Source organism: Ranitomeya imitator, chromosome 1 (assembly GCF_032444005.1).
Source record: "Ranitomeya imitator isolate aRanImi1 chromosome 1, aRanImi1.pri, whole genome shotgun sequence".
In the NCBI taxonomy this organism is placed as follows: Eukaryota; Metazoa; Chordata; class Amphibia; order Anura; family Dendrobatidae; genus Ranitomeya; species Ranitomeya imitator.
Window position 1 is genome coordinate 43,994,157 of NC_091282.1, and position 21,118 is coordinate 44,015,274.

At 41.9% G+C, this 21,118-nt stretch overlaps 1 protein-coding gene across 9 annotated transcripts in view; it reads left to right on the plus strand.

The window, feature by feature from the left end:
* TCF4 (transcription factor 4) overlaps window positions 1-21,118 on the plus strand; it is a 581,252-nt gene that overhangs the window by 136,894 nt on the left and 423,240 nt on the right. For all 9 annotated transcript variants that reach the window (XM_069746012.1, XM_069746015.1, XM_069746018.1 and 6 more), the window contains exon 3: window positions 12,165-12,226. In XM_069746012.1, coding sequence (XP_069602113.1) covers window positions 12,165-12,226 — 62 coding nt within the window. The remainder of the gene's footprint in view (window positions 1-12,164; window positions 12,227-21,118) is intronic.

A 21,118-nucleotide genomic window follows, 5' to 3' on the forward strand; every position in this document is an offset into this window, starting at 1 on the left:
GACATCTCCGACTCCCAGATCAGTGCTGAGAACAATGGTGTCACACTGTTACTCCACTTTAAGGACTGACAATAAAACATTCCAAATTCCATTAAAAAACATTCCAAATTCCATTAAATGTTAATGACTTGTATACTGTATAAGGCAACATTAAGGTATGTGCACACGTCAGGATTTCTTGCAGAAATTTTCCTGACAAAAACCGGACATTTCTGCCAGAAATCCGCATGCGTTTTTTTACCGCGATATTACCGCGATTTTGACGCGTTTTTGGTGTGTTTTTGTGCGTTTTTTCCCAAATGCATAGAATTGCGGGAAAAATGCAGAAAATCTGCAAAAATAATGAACATGCTCATTTTTTTTACCGCGATCCATGTGCACAAAACATGCAGAATGCATTCTAAATGATAGAATGCATAATGTATGCGTTTTAATTAGTTTTTATAGCATTTTAGCACGAAAAAACGTGAAAAAAACGCGAAAAAACCTGTACGTGTGCACATAGCCTAAAAAGGATTTAAAAAAAAAAAAATTAAGTAAATCAAAATTAATGTTTTTTTTTTTTTTTTTTAAATTTTTCAGTTGAATTTATGAAGGAAGCAAAAACTGGCAGAATTAGGGACTCAGATTCACCCTGATTAGAAGTAAACGAGGGTCTCATACACACGCTGTTCACATTGTCACACACATTTCAGGGTTATACAGTGGGTACAGAAAGTATTCAGACCCCTTTACATTTTCACTCTTTGTTTCATTGCAGCCATTTAGCAAATTGAAAAAAGTTCATTTTTTTCTCATTAATGTACACTCTGCACCCCATCTTGACTGAAAAAAAAACAAATGTATAATTTTTGCAAATCTATTAAAAAAGAAAAACTGAAATATTCCATGGTCATAAGTATTCCGACCCTTTGCTCAGTATTGAGTAGAAGCCCCTTCTGAGCTAGTGCAGTCATGAGTCTTCTTGGGAATGATGCAACAAGTTTTTCACCCCTGGATTTCGGGATCCTCTGCCATTCTTCCTAGCAGATCCTCTCCAGTTCCGTCAGGTTGGATGGTGAACGTTGGTGGACAGCCATTTTCAGGTCTCTCCAGAGATGCTCAGTTGGGTTTCGGTCAGGACTCTGGCTGGGCCAGTCAAGAATGGTCACAGAGTTGTTCTGAAGCCGCTCCTTTGTTATTTTAGCTGTGTGCTTAGGGTGATTGTCTTGTTGGAAGGTGAACCTTCGGCCAAGTCTAAGGTCCAGAGCACTCTGGAAGAGGTTTTCATCCAGGATATCTCTCTACTTGGCCGCATTCATGTTTCCTTCAATGACAACCAGTCGTCCTGTCCCTGCAGCTGAAAAACACCCTCATAGCATGATGCTGCCACCACCATGTTTCACTGTAGGGATTGTATTGGGTAGGTGATGAGCAGTGCCTGGTTTTCTCCACACATACCACTTAGAATTATCACCAAAAAAGGTCTATCTTCATCTCATCAGACCATAGAATCTTATTTCTCATAGTCTGGGAGTCCTTCATGTGTTTTTAGCTAACTCTATGCGGCTTTCATATGTCTTGCACTGAGGAGAGACTTCCATCAGGCCACTCTGCCATAAAGGCCCGACTGGTGGAGGGCTGCAGTGATAGTTGACTTTGTGGAACCTTCTCCCATCTCCCTACTGCATCTCTGGAGCTCAGCCACAGTGATCTTGGGGTTCTTCTTTACCTCTCTCACCAAGGCTCTTCTCCCACGATTGCTCAGCTTGGCTGGACGGCCAGGTCTAGGAAGACTTCTGGTGGTCCCAAACTTCTTCCATTTAAAGGGACTCTTAACCCCCCCCCCTTAGGCGTTAGAAACTAAAAGACCCACCTTGTGCAGCAGTAATGCTGCATTCTGACAAGGTGGCTCTTTTAGTTATTGGTGCAGTCAAAGCAGAAATAAAGCGTTTTATAATTTCTCAAAAATACCTGTCTTTAGTCCTGGAAGCAGGTCTTCCCCCCCCTGCTGCACACGCAGCAGCGCTGAAAACCTGCTCAGACAAGGCGCTAGCAGCAGGGTAGCACAACACCTCCAAGGCATAGAGGGTCAGCTCATGCGAGGTGTCCAGCTTTGAGACCTAATAGTTGAAAGTTGCAGAGCTATTAGGGAGAACACTGGATTGGTCAGCCAGGTATTGCTAGACCATCTTTAAAAATGTTTCCCTCCTTGTCAAAAATACCCGGTCATCAGGCCCTAGGTGCTGGGCTGGTGTCATTAAATTGACCCACGCCTTTGACAGTGCACCCCTGCTTCAGCTGTGGGTCTCTCTGGTCTCTCATCCATGGTTGGGTAAGGAAGCTTGCTCTCTGCCACTAGCCTTGTCTGATGGGAATTTTTTCAGCATATTTTCTACAATGGCCTTCTGGTATAGGACCATTTTAGAAGACCTCTCCACCTCAGGAAGAGGAGATGCAAAGTTCTCTTTGTAGTGTGGGTCTAGCAGTGTGAACTGCCAGAATTGCCAAGTTGAAAACATGTGCTAAGCATGGTATGCGTGTGTGCTTCACAGCTGCCACCATGTTACACTCATTATCACACATGACCATGCCTGGTTGGAAGTTCAGCGGCAAAAATCACAGATCTATCTGGTCTTTTATTCCTTTAAGTAAATTTACCGTCACACATAATGATATCGTTAACGATATCGTTGCTTTTTGTGACGTAGCAACGATATCGTTAACGAAATCGTTATGTGTGACAGCGACCAACGATCAGGCCCCTGCTGGGAGATCGTTGGTCGCTGGGGAAAGTCCAGCACTTTATTTTGTCGCTGGATCTCCCGCTGACATCGCTGAATCGGCGTGTGTGATGCCGATTCAGCGATGTCTTCACTGGTAACCAGGGTAAATATCGGGTTACTAAGCGATGTTTACCCTGGTTACCGTTGTAAATGTAAAAAAAACAAACACTACATACTTACATTCCCGGTGTCTGGTCAGGTCCCTCGCCTTCAACTTCCCGCACTGACTGGTGAGCGCCGGCCAGCTGTAAAGCACAGCACAGCGGTGACGTCACCGCTGTACTTTAGGGTCGGCGCTCAGTCAGTGCGGGAAGCTGAAGGCGAGGGACATGACCAGACACCGGGAATGTAAGTATGTAGTGTTTGTTTTTTTACATTTACAACGGTAACCAGGGTAAACATCAGGTTACTAAGCGCGGCCCTGCGCTTAGTAACCCGATTTTTACCCTGGTTACCCAGGGACTTCGGGATCATTGGTCGCTGGAGAGCTGTCTGTGTGACAGCTCTCCAGCGACCAAACAGCGACGCTGCAGCGATCGACATCGTTGTCGGTAATGCTGCAGCGTCGCTAAGTGTGACGGTACCTTAACTCTACTGCAGTGTGTGGTTTGTCAAATTAGCTTCTTTGGAACCTTTTGCCACTTTGATGAGGCAGTGCTGCAGAGCTTCCAACTTCTGGCTGATGTAGCCGACGTGCTCTGAGATAGCACATCAGAGATGGAGAATTAGGAGGAACAGAAGAAGGTGCAGAAACTGCTGTAGGAGGTGGAGGAAACTGTAATTGAAGTAGGTCCCCAGCCTTCACAATGTTCACCCAGGGTGCCGTCAGGGAAATGTAGCTTCTCTGGCCTCAAGCACTAGTCCACATGTTGGTCTTTAAATGGGCAGTGCCAGTAAGGGTGTTGGTAAGGGCATCTGTGATGTTCCTGGACATGTGCTGGTACAAGGCGGGGACGCCACACCATGAGAAAAACTGGCGGCTGGGGACCGAGTACTGAGGGACGGCTGCCGCCATGAGTCGGCAGAAATCCTCCATGTCTACCAGCCTAAATGACAACATTTCCATGGCAAGCAGCCTGGAAATATGCCCGTTTAGCATTTGGGTTGGTGGGTGGCTGGAAACTTTCTTTTTGTTCCATGGCCTGGGGGTGACACAGCTGAACGCTGTGCTGGGACAAGGAATTGGAAGTCCCTGATGATGGTGTAGGATGGGGCCAGGGAGGTAGTCATGGCCGATAGCAATCCCTGGATCGCACCCTGGCTCCCTCTCTCTATATAGTAATGTCTCTTTCTCTGCATACCTGGGTGCTGCATCTCTGCACCATCAGGGTCCCTCCAGAGTAGTATTGGACTCCTTGCAAGCTGTTTCACAAATAAAGAGTCACAGTCCAGCTTCACTTTAACTTCAACTCTTATTCAGCACGACATCATCCAGGACACAATCAATCACAGCAATTGGCAACGCTTTCCCTTGCCTCTTCTCTCTGCTGCTAATCCTGTCCCCGGGACGGACCGCATCCTCCGGTCCCTCAGTGTCCTCAGTGCCCAGAATTTATGCCTCATGTGGGGGTGCTCTCAGCCGCTTCGCCCCGGATCTGAGAACTGCTGCCCATGCAAAAATCTGCCACATGTTGATCTACTTGCTCCCTTTCTGCTTAGCCTCCTTCCTCAGTATTACAGCCCCAGTCACTCTGCATGGGCTAGCTCTTCTGCTGCTGTGCTCTCTCCGGTGTTCTGGTCCCCAAGATGCTGGGCCCACTCTTCTTGAACGTTGTGTGGCATGGTGTCGCCCTGGACTAGCCAGCCCATTTGAGCTACATGGGCGCCCGGCCCCAACTGAACAGCCCAGGAAGATGTCACTTACTTATCCCACCGTGCCCCTCCTAAGTTAACTATATCCAATCCTACCTAACACTGTGCTATAAGGCTATCCCTGTAATGCCCTATCTAGTGGCCAACTTGGGGTACTACTCCCCTAGCGCTATGCCTGATGAATGGTCCCGGGGTACTGACTTTCCCTATCATACAGCAAATGTCCAAAACATATTATACATCAGAACATTAATGGTCATGCATGTTATTAGTGTAGCAGTACCAAAAATACAGTAGTGATAATACACCAAATTGTGTAGCAGTATCACATTAAGTAAAACATATTAAAGACATAAAACATATCAATATTACACCCCTTACATTAGTAAGTCAGAATGTGCAAGGATAGGAGCAGGGCAGTCGAGTGCGTAGATGACATGGGCTTGATCATGCTGGTGGTGGTTGGTTTCTTGGTGGTCAGTCCCTGCTTTTCTTGGCACGGCACAGGTTGCCATTTTATTTGTCTCAGATCTCTCTTTGGAAAATTCCCAGACTGGTGAACTCCTAACTCTTTGATGGAGAAATACAGGATCGTTGGTGCTCTGCAAAACAGTTGGGCGCCTTCTCCTTCTGGTCACTCCCACTGCCTCTTCCTGTCTATTTCAGTGCTGCTAATCTCTCCCCCTCACCACTGCTGGCCTCGCTCTGCATGCCAGTTTCCCACAGTTTGGGTGTCTGTATTTTTATATTATCTGCTGATGTCAGTAATGCCACAACCAAGATGGCTTCAGCATTACAGTGACTCACAGGAAATCCCTGCATGCTTATTGGCTGCGTAACAGGCGCCAAAGATACAGGGCGGGGATTCAAGTTTTACAAAGAGCACCGCCCATTTCTCGCCAAGTAACGAGCACATTTGAGCATTGTGATACTCGAGTGATAACAGATCACTGAGCACGTTCGCTCATCCCTTATGAAAACCTGTCACCAGATCAAAAGTGCCTAGTTTTTATATACTTTTTCCCCCCTCGACTCATTCTGTGTTTGTTTGTTTGTTTGTTTTTTCAAATCCACCTTATGGTTCCAGAGATATAGTCCTTTTTATTTAGAGCTACTTCTTATGATTTTTATAAGGGGGCGTGGCTCTTAGGCTAATTATGCAGAGCACGCCCCTGGGGAACCATGTGAGATACACAGTGGAGCAGAGGGAATAGAACAAGTGCAAAAACTGGCCACTTTTGACCTGGTGACAGATCCTTTTTTAATTCTACTTTTTTTGGAGGAAGGATTGTTCCGTTCTTGGAGTATTTCACTTTGTGTAGCGTACAGCACGTCGTAACTTTTCACAGACAGAACGGGTTGTCCATTTGTTACTTCACTGCACATTAGAAACAGAAGTAAACTGTGAGATCGCCGTCCGGTTCATGAAATGCCAAGTTCTGCGTAGTCAGTCAAACACCACATGTAGCAAGGTCTGTTTTCAGTTTTCACTCTCTCCCTCTTATGTTTTGTGCAACTTCCTCTTCTGCCAAGAAATGTAACCTTCACCGTAGAGAGCCTTCAAAACACGAAACACCATCTTCAAAGAGCATAATAAAAGCTGACTGTGGATATCGCCTCCTAGCTGCTGGTCCAGAGTACCAGTGTGCAGCCGCTAAAGATGCACTCGCCCCCCCATGTAGGAGATGGATCATGTAAATTAACACTTTAAGCTAATTTTTTCCATCACTTTTCTTTATAGGGCGTCAGAGCTCCAACTTGTTAGAGCGTTGTTAGAGCTGTTGACAAAACTTTCCCTCTTCCTCTAGAGAGAGCTAGTGTTCATTGTAAACTGTACTGAGCTCCCCCTAGTGGTGACTGCAGTCATCCAAAATTTTAGCGTTTGTCATCTAGGGAATTAGGGGGTTGGAGATCTAGTTAATGTAACCACACAGTACCAGAAGGTTTACTCCTTTTCACTAGCTGGAATATTTTGTAAGAATTTTAGTTTTAGTTTTTTCATCATCATCGATGTAGGTTTTGGTTCTGCTTAAAGGGAACCTGTCACCCCCAAAATGGAAGTTGAGCTAAGCCCACCGGCATCAGGGGCTTATCTACTGAAATCTGGAATGCTGTAGATAAGCCCCCGATGTATCCCATCTTCTTACTATCATGTCCTCTTCTTGTCTTCACGCCGCAGCTCCGGCTCCGGAGTACTTTGTCTGCCCTGTTGAGGGCAGAGCAAAATACTGCAGTGCACAGGCGCCGGGAAAGGTCAGAGAGGACCGACGCCTGCGCACTGCAGTACTTTGCTCTGCCCTCAACAGGGCAGACAAAGTACGCCGGAGCAGGAGCTGCGGCATGAAGACCAAAAGAGGACATCATCCTATGAAGATGGGAGGCTCCGGACAGGACCACGACGCCCACCGCAGCAGGACCACCCCTTGGTGAGTATAATCTAACCTCTTTTTCCTCTTCATTCATGATACATCGTGGCTTATCTGCAGCATTATAGAATGCATTCCAGAATGCAGTAGATAAGCCCCTGATGCCGGTGAGCTTAGCTCACCTTCCATTTTGGGGGTGACAGGTTCCCTTTAAGGATTGGCACTAAGTTTGACTTTGTTAAAACTTTTATTTTAGGCAAAAATGAAAAAAAAAATAGAAATTGTAAAAAAAATTTACGCTTTAATTTAAACTTACATTATTTATAGTGCTGCATAAATATAGTAAATTGCATATACACTTTGGAAAGTTTTTTTATATATTTTTTTTAGACGGGGGAAGATTTTCAGATTGGTGGGGATCTGCGTTCGGAAACCCCATACTGATCTCTCGAAAGACATTTCAAAAGTGTGGTGCTCAGAAGGGAGAAGGTTGATAGCCGGAGCTCAGTTCTTTTTTCTATACAGTATATATATATATATATATATATATATATATATATATATGTATATATATATATGTATATATATGATATAATGTCTGATAACTGGGGACAACCATCAGAAAAATTCATGTCCCAACCCACAATCTTTCTGATGGAACATCCAATTTCATACTTATCAAGGTTTACAATGGTAAATGCTGCCCTTGAAGTCTTGCCCCGAGCAATGTCCTCAAACCACCCAGGAACACCCACAAATTGCTAAATTAGGGGCATTGCTTTTTCTAAGTCCTGCCTCTTTCTAGGTCCGGTTTGTTTGACTGTTGGCAAGAATGCACAATTTTTCATATATCAATGGTGGATATATCAGTGGCATGAGATACAGTGAAACTTGAATAACATCTAAGGGGTATCTTCTCTCCTTGTGGAAAGTGGGATGGAAATGTAAGGAGACTTCTAAGTCATGCAATGCTTCTGTGGGGAATTAAATAGGAGAATTACATGGCTTATAAGCCTACTTACACTGGCGTGAAAGCTATATGACCCTCTACAAGGAAAGAGACCCCTTAGAGACCAGTCAGAGGCCTCTCACCTAGACAAATCAGATCTCGTGCTTTGCACTGATGAAGGGCAATAACCCAAAACACTGTGTCTGCAAATTTGAGATTCAGGTTTGACTTTTATCTTAAGACATATTTCAAAGCTCTTTAAGGATTACTAGTTCCAATAAGTGGCGCTAGGGTTCTAGTCCTCCTCCTCCCTGAAGAGGCAATTTGCACCCTAATAACAGGATTGTCAACTTGATTCTAGGATATAAGAGAGAGAGACCCGACTTTGAACTATGAAAATACAGGAGACCTCTGTAAAATAATAAATAATAAAAAATAAAAAATAAAAATAACCAAAGAACCTCAGCAATCAGTTGGAATCTGTAGTCTGGCAGCAAGTATTTCCCTATAGTGCCCCCGCAGGAGAAGTGAGGTACTGACCAAGTCCAAATAAAATGACTTGGCTGCTTGTATAATGCAGGAGTATTAGATGCCCTAGTAATAACACAAGTTGCTATAGTTATTTCATAAAGCACTTAATGGTGTAATGAAATGTTGGCTACTTAGGTGGATATCACGAAAAGAAGAAAAAAAGGCTAATTTAAATTTTCTGTTTCTTGAATGGTCTTTAAAAAGATACAATGAAGCCCTGTAGTTCTGTTTATATTACTGGGCGTAGCTCCCCTTTAAGCCTTGGGATCACACTGGCTGTGAGGGTGTGAACCTGTAAAATCTACTGGCACGCAGTCAGTGCTGAGGTCACTCGCGCCCTCTCCCACCCGTAATGTAGTGAAGCAATAGGTCGTCATGCAGAATTTTTTTTTTTTCATCCTTGCTCAAATTAATTTGGAATAATAACATTATGCTTGATTTTTTTTTTAAACGTTTTTTTCCCGTGCTGAAAAAGTGGTCATCAATCATGCCTTGATGATCTCTCTGTGCTGTAGAAACCCAAAAGGAGTAAATTGGGCAAGCCTTAAAGATGATCTGCGGCAGAAAAAGATGCACATATCTGCATTACGAAATTCTTTTTTGCATTTGCACCTTTTTTTGTCTACCTCTCCCCCACCCAGTTTTTCCTTTTACGCTTTATTTTTCTTTTAATTTTCACCTTTTTAAAAAAATCTATTTTATGTTTTCACCTGTTTGTTTTTTGTTTGTTTTTTTTCTTTGTGTTTGCAGATGTTTTCTACTGATTTATAATTTAGCTCTTTTTAAAAGTCATAGCATTTTTGAGCAAATGTACTCCAGTGTCCACATCCTACACCCAGTTAGGGCTCAATCACGCTGCCCTGCTGTCCGTGAAAAAAAAAAAACGTTCTTACTCACTGACCGAATCTGCATGGGAAAAAAAATGATAGAATGCAAGATTTTCCTGTGAAAATTGGATGAGGCTCACCTATTCAAGTCTACAGGTGGACAAAATCAAATAGGGAGCCACAGTTTAGCATCCGATTTTTACGGATATTTTACACTTCTGTAACATAGGAAACTGTTAAAAGGTCTTGTAGATAATTAATAACTGCAGCTGTACAAAAAGAAAGGATTGCAAACGGAAGTCAAGTGAAAAAAAATCATCCCAGTTTTTTTTTAAGAAACTCTGAACGATTCCTTATACGCCCATGTGAACCTACCTTTTTAGCGATTTTATCATACGTGTGAAAAATATTTCTCAAATTTTGTGTCATTTTAACGCAACTTTTTTGCACTAAAAGTTAAAAAAAACAAAGAGCATTTTTGATTTTGGATAAAATTCATGAACCACATTCGCCAAATTTGAAAAATTTGTCTCCAAAAAAATGTCAACGGATACACAACACAACAAATACCACAAGATTTCTTTTTTTTTTATTCAAATGATGTATAATGTATAGAGCATGTGGCAGCCTTATTTATGTTTCATTCTGAACATTTAGAGGGTTTGTCCCAGCTGGGGAGAAAACAAACTCAAGGCTCTCTGCGAGATCTGCTGATCACTTCGGGTTTGGCTGCTCAATCCTTCGGTGATCACAAATGGTGGAGAATGCGGGCAACTGTACATTGCAATGCATTAATGCATTAATGCATGACTACAATAATGGGGAATTTGAGCAAGGACATGCTTACATATTTTTCATATTTGATTGCTTTGGTTAAATCATATGCCATTAGGGGTCACAGTGGCATGTTCTTGGGTCACAGGGCAAGTGGCTCAGTAGTTAGCACTGTTGTCCTGTAGCACAAGGGTCCATATGTAAGGAAGTGGACAAGAGAAAAGACGAGTAGTGTTGATGCCTAGCTAAGTAACTGCAAGTGAATACCGTCATCTGCTAGTCAAAGGCCAAAGTGAACGTAAAGGAAGAAATACATTAGTAGGAACTACTGATGAGCAAGTATACTCGTTGCTCAGGTTTTCCCAAGCACGCTCGGGTGACCTCAGTGCATTTGTTAGTGTTCAGAGATTCAGTTTTCAGCATGGCAACTGAATGATTTACAGCTATTAGCCAGGCTGAGTACATGTGGGGGTGGCCTGGTTCCTAGGTAATCCCCACATGTAATGAAGCTGGCTAATAGCTGTAAATAATGCTGCTGAGGCGATGAAAACTTAATCTCCGAGCAGTCATAAATACTCGAAGACCGCCCGAGCTTGCTCAGGAAAACCGGAGCAACGAGTACACTCGCTCATCACTGGTAGAAACCTAATAGTGGTAACCTATGTTAACACAGGAGGAGTTTGAAGACAGTACCAGGTCAAGTTGACACTTGTGTTGCAGTTACTAATTATAAATAGCCTGGCCCGGCCGAGAAATGAGGAGTTGACACCCAGAACCTGGACCAGGCAGGTGGTGTGGCTGTTGTGTGGGCTTACAACCACCATTACCACAGAAGGGACCTAAAGTGGTCAGATGCTATAGATGGCTTGAGCTGAGTAGAAGATCAGCGCCAGTAGCAGTGCTGTGACTAAATCCGAACTGTCTCGGGATACCATCCATCTCTAGCAGGATACCGATCCTGTGGGCCGTTACTTCCGTATGGTACAGGATGTGGGCTGGGGACATGCTTCAGGGAATGAAGACGGCCAGTGCGACGAGCCCACTGTATACCCAGTGACTCACATATCTATAACTTGTGGCCTATCGAGAAATACCGGTGACACCCACTAGGGCCAATGTAACTATTAGAAGTGTTTAAGAGACTATGACGGGGATGGGCCTATCGTTGTTGGACTGCGATACAATGGGCCCCCCAGTAACATCAAATGCATGGCGCCACTTTTCAGCTACATGCAAATATGACTCATTCACAAAATTCCATAGCAATAAGCTGGTTTGATTGTTAAATTAATAGTATGTTGACTTTGACTGTATATGCTGAATCAAGTTTATGGTGCTGCTCATATAAGTGGTGGCCTACTCCTGCACAGGGGCCCACCGGAGGATTCTCCAGTTCTCCTGTGGGCCAGTCCGAGCCTGGTGACTAGTACTGAGCGTGAACCTGTGAAGTTGAGACATAAGCACATTAACAGTCGTTTAACCTCTAGATAACGAGAACAGAGTATGTAATAGAACGTTGCCTAGATATACTTTACATACTTTATTGACCCTGTTACTGTAACCTGTCATGTAGTTCTTACTTGCACATATATACTTAGAAATAGATTTTATAGTGTTGGTTTAGAACCACTGTCTCCTCATTGCCTGCGCTGTTGCATCCAAGCAACCTGCTTACCCATATCTGCCTGCATGGAGCTTGTATGTTCTGCACATTTTTTCCATGGATTTTCAGCATTTTGGAACAATGGGTGATTAATATAAATGTTTCTCTAGCTCCAATGTCCTGCGCCATCAGGACCGTTAGCGGGGGAGCTCTGCGTGTATGTACTAAACTTTTGGCTACATCTACTTTACCGTAATTTTTTTTTTTTTTTATTCGAAGTCTTAAAGGATTTACAGACTCTTGTTGCTGGACCTTTTGACTTTTTCAGGGCGCCGAAGAATTCAGCAGTGAATATAAATGAGTTTCTTTAAGTAGATGGGTCAGATGTCTATTATCAATACTGTGCTGCCTTATGGGATTCTTAATTAAAGCCAACAGCAGATTAGTTTGAAGCTTTAATTTAAAATGCATATTGTAAGAAAACCTCATTCAGAAGAAGTCGGAAATTGTATTTCATTTTTTTTTTTTTTTTTTTAGACGTTGAAGACAGAAGTAGCTCAGGTTCCTGGGGGAGCAATGCACATCCGAGCCCGTCCCGAGTAAGTACCCTACAAGCGTCTCACTGACTGCGGGTATGGAAACTCGCACCCTTGATGCGTAAATGTATCTCTTGTCCTTAACATTAATGTTCTGTTCATTTTTTCTTATCTATATTTTTATTTTATATATTAAGTTGGATTATCTAGGATTAAAAAAAAAAAAAACATGGCTGATTGTTTTTTAACAAAAAATGGTGGCATTCCAGTTTGGGTTATGTTTGGGTTTGCAGATCAGATCTGTTGAGGTAAATGGAGATGTAATACCTCTTACAACCTGAGGACAGGTGTGACACTGTTTCTGGAAGAAATCAGCCATGGTTTTTCTTATTTAGTACGATCCCTTTAAAAAAAATGACCTACTGACCAATAGCTGCGTATTTACCTTACTGGAAACACCTACATGTATCCTACATACAGACCATGAAGGGAATAGTAACTACAAACACCAAAAAAAAACATCCTTCACACAAGGCCAAGTAAAACACATATATACTTTATTAATAATAGTTAAAAATAGTAAACAGTAACAGGTATAGAGCCACAGCACAGGCAAAACGGTGGGATACCCCAGGCGACAACTCCAAATATGTTAGTAAAAATAATTATTCCATAATACAAAACATTGCATATAATTGTGCCAAGTGACCATGTACAGACATGCAAAAATGGATAACAAGTAAATAATACAAGTGTATAAAGTAATGACCAAATGATAATTACCTAAGGAGTGCTCCTGGGGACCCACCACACCGACGCGCGTTTCGCAATGAAATGCTTCGTCCAGGGGTCAAAGGTGTGGCACTGTTTCTGGAAGAAATCAGCCATGGTTTTTCTTATTTAGTACGATCCCTTTAAAAAAAAAATGACCCACGTCAGTGACCAATAGATGCCTATTTACCTTACTGGGATGTGAGGATGCAAGGTGGTCATCAAGCAGCTCTATAGGGTTAACAGTAGAGATGAGATGATCGATATGATGCAAATTGAATTTGTGTTCAATTTTAGGAAATTTACTAGATCCGTTGATTTTCATTAATTTTTTTTTTTTTAAATTACTCCCTTCACCCCCCAAAAAATGAAAATGGTTAACTTGCAGCCATTTTACATAAAGCAGAAAATTACATGAGCCTAAGAACTGTCACATTACCTCAAGCATTGACTCATAGGATTCCCCATAATGCCTTGCACCTATCTCATCACATGGTATGGCGCATTCAATCAAGACAGACAATTATGGCCTTTATAAAAGCCGAGGCAGGGAATGCAGCTGCCGCTTTGTAGTGAATCTGGATAGTTCTTTTTCCACGTGCTTTCGGGACTAAAAATAATTTTTAAAACTGGGTTCATCAAACATATTGCACCTTTTACCTTCCATAGCCTCCTTGATTCACTGTCTATTTGCCGGCTGCTGAATCAGTTAACTGAGAGCTCATTAGGATTGAATGACAGGAGAATTTTTGTAACTATTTTATTTATTTTTAATGGCTGATTTATGAACAAAGTTCAATGTGCGAGGAAACAAAATAGACTGTAAAGTCAAACGGTGCAAAATTTTAAATGAAATCCAATTGCAAAAATTATTTATATCCCAAAATACATGTATTAAGGTAAATTAAAAATAAAAAGGGCTCCAAAGTACCAGAAGGTCAGACCATCAGCAATCATAATATTATGTCATATCGAAGAAATATGTGATATCATCTTAAAATGGGATTAAATCTTTAGGGTTGAGCATGGGGCAAAAAGTTTCTTCACCTCATTAAAGTGAGGTCATATGAGACCCCATAAGAGCTAGACCTTCAGGACCCCAGCTTGGGAGGGAGGGGGTGCACAAGATAAATTTACATATTGGCCCGTCTGGACTGGAGAAAATGGACATTTTAGAGGTCGGTCTCTCAACCTGGATTCCTTCTTTACAAGCCAGAGCAGAGAACCAATGACTTGAGGTGACCAGACCCATCTACAGGAGCTTCCCTGATCATCAGTGGTTAGAGAAGCAAGATCCTTCTCACTTAACTACTAGAGGGGGTGAATTATACATCCAAATTACATGAGTTATTTTTTTTTTCCACTTTAATACGGTTCCCCTTTTGGCAGAAATAAATGCTACGCCATCTGTACAAAATTCTGGAATGAACAAAGGAATTTAGTGTCTTCAAACCCTTCCAAAGGGTTCCACCACATTGGACAAGAGCCCAGTAGGGTTAATGGGACACGTTATGGGACTACCTGAAGTCAATCCGTCATTCAGAGAAGCAGAAACCTTAAAGGAAAGCAGAGCCCTTGTTTCGGGCAGAACTTCGGGGGTCATTGTGAAATGACTGCATTTTGTGTTTTCCTGAAGGCACACATGACATATGGTGGCGTTGAGTCAAACCATAAGTCTGGGTTCTGTTATGACTTCCTTTGATCTTGTGATAGCATCTGATACCTGCCCACTCATTTTTACTGGTAACAGAAGATAAAAAAAACCCTGTGCTGTATCTCATTGATGTGACATCTGTGTTGTAGCATTCAGGAGTATCAGTCATGCAGAGCCGTGCATCCATAATACGGCTTATCTTCTGATGGCGAGGTCCCACATGAACGAACAAGGCTGGAACCATATGAATAAGAGAAGTCATGTTTATAATAGACCGGAAACCGGTTTTCTGCAATATAAGGCTCTCTACATGTCTCACTTTAAAGCTTTAAACCACCGGTAGGCGTTAGAAATTCGGCAGCGGTTATCTCCTCCGATCCAACGATTGACAATGCTGGTTCTTCCCAATGTACATATTATCTCAGTGGAAGACGAGTGTTGGATGAATTCATGGACATCATTGTTTCATTCATCATTGACTTTCAAGAGGTTGTTCACTACTTTTACAATGATGACTTATCCTTAGGATAGGACATCAATGGTTGATCGGCCGGGGTCTGTCACCCGTTCATCAGCAGTTATCAGTGTCAGCGCTGGCGTCCGGAAGTACTCACTTTCCGAGATTCTCCTTCTAGTGGTCGGGGCTTGGTACTGCACATCCACCTTCTATTCAAATCAATAGGAGTACCCTGCGGCGGCCACTATCAGAAGACGGCCATCTCCGCAAGAGATTAGTGATGAGCGAGTGTGCTCGTTACTTGAGTTTTCCGAGCATGCTCCAAGTATTTTGGGCATGCTCGTAGATTCTGTTTGTGTCCCCGCAGCTGCATGATTTGCGGCTGTTAGACAACCTGAATACATGTGGTGGTTGCCTGTTTATTAGGGAATCCCCACATGTTCTCAGGTTGTCCAGCAGCCATAAATCATGCAGCTGCGGGGACTCAAACATAATCTACGAGCACGCCCAAAATACTCTGGAGACCACCGGAGCATGCTCGGAAACCTCGAGTAACGAAATCACTCGCTCATCACTACAAGGAAGTACTTCTGGCTAGGGTTGAGCGAAATGGGTCGAACATTTTCAAAAGTCGCCGACTTTTGGCTAAGTCGGGGTTTCATGAAACCCGATCCGACCCCTGTGCGGGGTCGGCCATGCGGTACGCGACTTTCGCGCCAAAGTCGCGTTTCAATGACGCGAAAAGCGCCATTTCTCAGCCAATGAAGGTAAACGCAGAGTGTGGGCAGCGTGATGACATAGGTCCTGGTCCCCACCATCTTAGAGAAGGGCATTGCAGTGATTGGCTTGCTGTCTGCGACGTCACAGGGGCTATAAAGAGTAGGGTTGAGCGAAACGGGTCGAACATTTTCAAAAGTCGCCGACTTTTGACTAAGTCGGGGTTTCATGAAACCCGATCCGACCCCTGTGCGGGGTCGGCCATGCGGTACGCGACTTTCGCGCCAAAGTCGCGTTTCAATGACGCGAAAAGCGCCATTTCTCAGCCAATGAAGGTAAACGCAGAGTGTGGGCAGCGTGATGACATAGGTCCTGGTCCCCACCATCTTAGAGAAGGGCATTGCAGTGATTGGCTTGCTGTCTGCGACGTCACAGGGGCTATAAAGAGGCGTTCCCGCCGACCGCCATCTTACTGCTGCTGATCTGAGCTTAGGGAGAGGTTGCTGCCGCTTTGTCAGAAGCAGGGATAGCGTTAGGCAGGGTCCATTAACCACAAAACCGCTTGTGCTGCAGCGATTTGCACTGTCCAACACCACCCTCGGTGTGCAGGGACAGTGGAAGTTTTTTTTTTTTTTTTCCCCTCAGCGCTGTAGCTCATTGGGCTGCCCTAGAAGGCTCCCTGATAGCTGCATTGCTGTGTGTACGCCGCTGTGCAAACCAACTGCTTTTTTCAAAGCACAAATCCTCTTGTTCCTTCCTTTCTGCACAGCTATCTTTTTTGTTTGTCCACACTTTTTATTTAATTTGTGCATCAGTCCACTCCTTATTGCTGCCTGCCATACCTGGCTGAGATTACTGCAGGCAGGGAGATAGTAATTGTAGGACATTCCCTGTTTTTTTTTTTTTTTTTTTTTGGTGGGAGATTAAGATTGGCAATTTGGCATTTCTGCTAGAGTGCCATCCCTGTGTGTGCCATCTCTCTCACATAGTGGGCCATAGAAAGCCTTTTCATTTTTCTGTATTTTTTTTTGTGGGGTGTATAAATTCTCCCTGATAAAAGTACAGTGGGAGATTAATATTGGCCTTTGGGCTTGTGTGCCAGTCCTGAGTGTGCCATCTCTCTCACAAATAGTGGGCCATAGAAAGCCTATTTTATTTTTTTTTGGGTTTTATAAATTCTCCCTGAAAAAAAGGGAGATTAATATTGGCCTCTGGGCTTGTGTGCCAGTCCTGAGCGTGCCATCTGTGCCAGCCCTGAGCGTGCCATCTCTCTCACAAATAGTGGGCCATAGAAAGCCTATTTAATTTTTTTTTTGGTTTTATAAATTCTCCCTTAAAAAAAGGGAGATTAATATTGGCCTCTGGGCTTGTGTGCCAGTTGTGAGCGTGCCATCTGTGCCAGTCCTGAGCGTGCCATCTCTCTCACAAATAGTGGGCCATAGAAAGCCTATTTAATTTTTTTTTTGGTTTTATAAATTTTCCCTGAAAAAAGGGAGATTAATATTGGCCTCTGGGCTTGTGTGCCAGCTGTGAGCGTGCCATCTGTGCCAGCCCTGAGCGTGCCATCTCTCTCACAAATAGTGGGCCATAGAAAGCCTATTTAATTTTTTTTTTTGGTTTTATAAATTCTCCCTGAAAAAAAGGGAGATTAATATTGGCCTCTGGGGTTGTGTGCCAGTTGTGAGCGTGCCATCTGTGCCAGTCCTGAGCGTGCCATCTCTCTCACAAATAGTGGGCCATAGAAAGCCTATTTAATTTTTTTTTTGGTTTTATAAATTTTCCCTGAAAAAAGGGAGATTAATATTGGCCTCTGGGCTTGTGTGCCAGTTGTGAGCGTGCCATCTGTGCCAGTCCTGAGCGTGCCATCTCTCTCACAAATAGTGGGCCATAGAAAGCCTATTTAATTTTTTTTTTGGTTTTATAAATTTTCCCTGAAAAAAGGGAGATTAATATTGGCCTCTGGGCTTGTGTGCCAGTTGTGAGCGTGCCATCTGTGCCAGTCCTGAGCGTGCCATCTCTCTCACAAATAGTGGGCCATAGAAAGCCTATTTAAATATTTTTTTGGTTTTATAAATTCTCCCAGAAAAAAAGGGAGATTAATATTGGCCTCTGGGCTTCTGTGCCAGTCCTGAGCGTGCCATCTGTGCCAGTCCTGAGCGTCCCATCTCTCTCACAAATAGTGGGCCATAGAAAGCCTATTTTTTTTTTTTTTTGGGTTTTAGAAATTCTCCCTGAAAAAAAAAGGGAGATTAATATTGCCCTTTGGGCTTGTGTGCCAGTACTAAGCGTGCCATCTCTCTCTCTCTCTCAGTCAGTGGGCCATAGAACGCCTATTTTTGGTTTTATTTGTTTTCTAAATTCTCCCTGAAAAAATCATTTTATTTTATTTGGTTTCTAAATTCTTCCTGATAAAATCATATTTTTTTTATTATTTTTTTTTCTAAAGTCTCCCTGAAAAAAAAAAAAAAAAAAAAAAAACAGTGGGAGATTAATATTGGCCTTTCTGCTTGTGTGCCAGTCTTGACTCCTGGGTGCGTCATCTCTCAGTCAGTGGGCCATAGAACGCCTATTTTTGGTTTTATTTGTTTTATAAATTCTCCCTGAAAAAATCATTTTATTTTATTTGGTTTCTAAATTCTTCCTGATAAAATCATATTTTTTTTATTATTTTTTTTTCTAAAGTCTCCCTGAAAAAAAAAAAAAAAAAACAACCAAAAAAAACAGTGGGAGATTAATATTGGCCTTTCTGCTTGTGTGCCAGTCTTGACTCCTGGGTGTGCCATCTCTCTCTCTCTCTCTCTCTCTCTCTCCAATTGTGGTCCATAGAAAGCCTATATTTTTTTTCCTTGATTTGGGTTCCAAAATCTACCAGAGAAAATAACTACATCAATCATTGGTAGAAAAATATTGGCCTCTGGGCTTGTGTGCCACTCCTGACTCCTGTGTGCGTCATCTCTCAGTCAGTGGGCCATAGAACGCCTATTTTTGTTTTTATTTGTTTTATAAATTCTCCCTGAAAAAATCATTTTATTTTATTTGGTTTCTAAATTCTTCCTGATAAAATCATATTTTTTTTATTATTTTTTTTTCTAAAGTCTCCCTGAAAAAAAAAAAAAAAAACAACCAAAAAAAACAGTGGGAGATTAATATTGGCCTTTCTGCTTGTGTGCCAGTCTTGACTCCTGGGTGTGCCATCTCTCTCTCTCTCTCTCTCTCTCTCTCTCTCTCCAATTGTGGTCCATAGAAAGCCTATATTTTTTTTCCTTGATTTGGGTTCCAAAATCTACCAGAGAAAATAACTACATCAATCATTGGTAGAAAAATATTGGCCTCTGGGCTTGTGTGCCACTCCTGACTCCTGTGTGCGTCATCTCTCAGTCAGTGGGCCATAGAACGCCTATTTTTGTTTTTATTTGTTTTATAAATTCTCCCTGAAAAAATAATTTTATTTTATTTGGTTTCTAAATTCTTCCTGATAAAATCATATTTTTTTTATTATTTTTTTTTCTAAAGTCTCCCTGAAAAAAAAAAAAAAAAAAAAAAAACAGTGGGAGATTAATATTGGCCTTTCTGCTTGTGTGCCAGTCTTGACTCCTGGGTGCGTCATCTCTCAGTCAGTGGGCCATAGAACGCCTATTTTTGGTTTTATTTGTTTTATAAATTCTCCCTGAAAAAATCATTTTATTTTATTTGGTTTCTAAATTCTTCCTGATAAAATCATATTTTTTTTATTATTTTTTTTTCTAAAGTCTCCCTGAAAAAAAAAAAAAAAAACAACCAAAAAAAACAGTGGGAGATTAATATTGGCCTTTCTGCTTGTGTGCCAGTCTTGACTCCTGGGTGTGCCATCTCTCTCTCTCTCTCTCTCTCTCCAATTGTGGTCCATAGAAAGCCTATATTTTTTTTCCTTGATTTGGGTTCCAAAATCTACCAGAGAAAATAACTACATCAATCATTGGTAGAAAAATATTGGCCTCTGGGCTTGTGTGCCACTCCTGACTCCTGTGTGCGTCATCTCTCAGTCAGTGGGCCATAGAACGCCTATTTTTGTTTTTATTTGTTTTATAAATTCTCCCTGAAATAATCATTTTATTTTATTTGGTTTCTAAATTCTTCCTGATAAAATCATATTTTTTTTATTATTTTTTTTTCTAAAGTCTCCCTGAAAAAAAAAAAAAAAAAACAAACAAAAAAAACAGTGGGAGATTAATATTGGCCTTTCTGCTTGTGTGCCAGTCTTGACTCCTGGGTGTGCCATCTCTCTCTCTCTCTCTCTCTCTCTCTCCAATTGTGGTCCATAGAAAGCCTATATTTTTTTTCCTTGATTTGGGTTCCAAAATCTACCAGAGAAAATAACTACATCAATCATTGGTAGAAAAATATTGGCCTCTGGGCTTGTGTGCCACTCCTGACTCCTGTGTGCGTCATCTCTCAGTCAGTGGGCCATAGAACGCCTATTTTTGTTTTTATTTGTTTTATAAATTCTCCCTGAAAAAATCATTTTATTTTATTTGGTTTCTAAATTCTTCCTGATAAAATCATATTTTTTTTATTATTTTTTTTTCTAAAGTCTCCCTGAAAAAAAAAAAAAAAAACAACCAAAAAAAACAGTGGGAGATTAATATTGGCCTTTCTGCTTGTGTGCCAGTCTTGACTCCTGGGTGTGCCATCTCTCTCTCTCTCTCTCTCTCTCTCTCTCTCCAATTGTGGTCCATAGAAAGCCTATATTTTTTTTCCTTGATTTGGGTTCCAAAATCTACCAGAGAAAATAACTACATCAATCATTGGTAGAAAAATATTGGCCTCTGGGCTTGTGTGCCACTCCTGACTCCTGTGTGCGTCATCTCTCAGTCAGTGGGCCATAGAACGCCTATTTTTGTTTTTATTTGTTTTATAAATTCTCCCTGAAAAAATAATTTTATTTTATTTGGTTTCTAAATTCTTCCTGATAAAATCATATTTTTTTTATTATTTTTTTTTCTAAAGTCTCCCTGAAAAAAAAAAAAAAAAAAAAAAAACAGTGGGAGATTAATATTGGCCTTTCTGCTTGTGTGCCAGTCTTGACTCCTGGGTGCGTCATCTCTCAGTCAGTGGGCCATAGAACGCCTATTTTTGGTTTTATTTGTTTTATAAATTCTCCCTGAAAAAATCATTTTATTTTATTTGGTTTCTAAATTCTTCCTGATAAAATCATATTTTTTTTATTATTTTTTTTTCTAAAGTCTCCCTGAAAAAAAAAAAAAAAAACAACCAAAAAAAACAGTGGGAGATTAATATTGGCCTTTCTGCTTGTGTGCCAGTCTTGACTCCTGGGTGTGCCATCTCTCTCTCTCTCTCTCTCTCTCTCTCTCCAATT